Here is a 2,381-nt window from a genome sequence, read left to right on the forward strand (position 1 = left end):
GAAAACGAAACTCAAGTAAGCGTAGTAGTAGTAGTGGGCTAATACAGGAAGATGAAGTTGGTTTTGCGTTGTGTGCACTTGATGGAGTTGTTTTCGAGCGCAGGTGACCTCACGTTTCTCTACTCAAAAATGTAAAGGTAGGCTAAAAACTGAGTAAACTATTTTATTTTTGTGGAAAAACTCGGGATTATTTTGTTTAAGGCGTGCCGCTTCGTCTGGTCCGGAGTCATATTACACAGCTGGTCTTGTTCTTACTTTCCATTTACCTTGCTTTATATTAAAGTGAATTGTCATTATTAGCGCAATATTGTCGTTTCCTTGCCTCAGCCGTGGTGCGACGCTTTAACAACAAGCGTAGTCTATAATCTACAACAGGGTCACAATATTTAGAAAATGACTCTTGTTTCTATTTTGTCGTAACGGTCGTACAAACATCACAACGGTTAAACTAAACATGTTCATTCAACCTGGACGTTTTAATTCAAAATTTAACAATGATGAGGGAAACGGTTTAGCGCCAAAACGTAATGGGTGAGTAAATCCAACCGAAAGTCAGTGGGACAGGCTCTCCAACTGTTCGGTTATTATTCTTTAATAAAGAGTACTTAAAAAGGCGTGAAAAAAAGGTGCTATAAAGTGTTTAAATTCTAAACTATGGACAATTCTTTGCAAACCTTTCCTTTCCTTGGAAGTAATGAATGACTGTTCACCCATAAACATCCTATCTTTAAATGATAGTGAATGTGTGGAATGTAATGTGTGGAAAGATGTGATCCATTTTTAGTATCTAAACTGTTTGTTTAAATGCCACCTCAGTTCTCAAAAGTAGACAAACTGGTAGAATTTCCTTGTGTCCGCACAATAACTTCTGCATACGTCTGCAGACATGTAGTCTCAGCCTCAGACGTCACGCCCACGGAACGTTGGCTAAACGTCTGATGCATATGGTACACATAACTGGAAACACTTCAGGAATGTCGAAGGCTGTATCCGAAATCACCCCCTATACCCTCAAGTAGGGCACTATTTGAGGGGACAGCCATTTTAAGTGGTGTTCGAAACCATAGTGGACGTTCTCGAGTGCACTCATTCAATCCCACAATGCACCGCAAAAACGAGTGTACAACCGATGTACGCTCAACAGCTAGAGATAACCCATAATGCACTGTGAGAGTCGCGTGCCGACTGAATTCCCGCGTCTCTCCAGACGATGGCGCCCGCAGCTGAATCATCCATCTGTTCATTTTACAACGCGCTCGTCCACTGCGTAATGCAGCGTACAACACAGGTACAAATTTGTTGTAAATTGATTATTAAATTGTTTAACCAAGGTTTATACATAAACTCCTTGACATAGTTCAAGATAAATCCTTTAATCTTACTACTCGAACTGTCCGTTTTAAATGATTGTTAAACAGTAAGCAATACTATGCAAAAGCGGCAGTCCTTCCGGTGCACTTAGTGTCCGAATTCACTCACTCGTTTTCATTCACTCCTTCAAGTGAACTGTACGAGTGGACTAATGTAGGGAATAGTGAATAGTACGGTGGCCGAGAGAGGCCAACGCACTGCAAACAAGAAAACACATGCAAACAGAAAAAACGACAACAAATTAAGAAAACATCTTCATCAGTTTGACAACACAGGCGCTGCAAATCCTCGCAACGCAAACACAAATACGGAAACGCGCTGCAAATTCTCACAACACAACCAAACTCAGAAACGCGCTGCGAACACACAAACGCGCTGCATATAGCACGGTCCACAACGGAAATGTTTCAGGGGGACCTGAAAAAGTGACGAACCCATCTGGGACCTGATTATTTGTTCAGTGGCTGTTGGTCAGAGCAGAGGTGTTATCGGTGAACTATCGCCTTTTAGTGATAGTATAGTATCACTTAAAGGTGATAGTGATATAAATAATCAGGTAATATAGTGATATAAATAATCAGGTCCCAGATGAGTTCGTCACTTTTTGAGGTCCCCCTGAAACATTTCCGTTGTGGACCGTGCTATATGCAGCGCGTTTGTTAGTTTGCAGCGCCCTCGTGTGTTCGCAGCACGTTTCTGAGTTTGGTTGTGTTGTGAGAATTTGCAGCGCGCCTCCGCGTTTCCGTATTTGTTTGCGTTGAGAGGATTTGCAGCGCCTGTGTTGTCAAACTGATGAAGATGTTTTCTTAATTTGTTGTCGTTTTTTCTGTTTGCATGTGTTTTCTTGTTTGCAGCGCGTTGGCCTCTCTCGGCCACCGTAGAATAGGGTATAGGGGGCGATTTCGGATACAGCCGAAGTCATCATCTGATTCGTTGAATTTGACCGGATTTCCAGGAGATGCGAGTGTCGCGTTTATATTCGGTCCGCCGGGAAACAAAGCGCAGACTGA

The 2,381-nt window shown here is 42.5% G+C and overlaps 1 protein-coding gene across 1 annotated transcript in view; it reads left to right on the forward strand.

The window, feature by feature from the left end:
* LOC141344474 (guanylate-binding protein 3-like) overlaps window positions 1-365 on the forward strand; it is a 6,092-nt gene extending 5,727 nt beyond the window's left edge. Inside the window, exon 12 of the mRNA XM_073849367.1 lies at window positions 328-365. Coding sequence (XP_073705468.1) covers window positions 328-365 — 38 coding nt within the window. The remainder of the gene's footprint in view (window positions 1-327) is intronic.
* The last annotated feature ends 2,016 nt before the right edge of the window (window positions 366-2,381 follow it).

This window comes from Garra rufa, chromosome 10, assembly GCF_049309525.1.
Source record: "Garra rufa chromosome 10, GarRuf1.0, whole genome shotgun sequence".
In the NCBI taxonomy this organism is placed as follows: domain Eukaryota; kingdom Metazoa; phylum Chordata; class Actinopteri; order Cypriniformes; family Cyprinidae; genus Garra; species Garra rufa.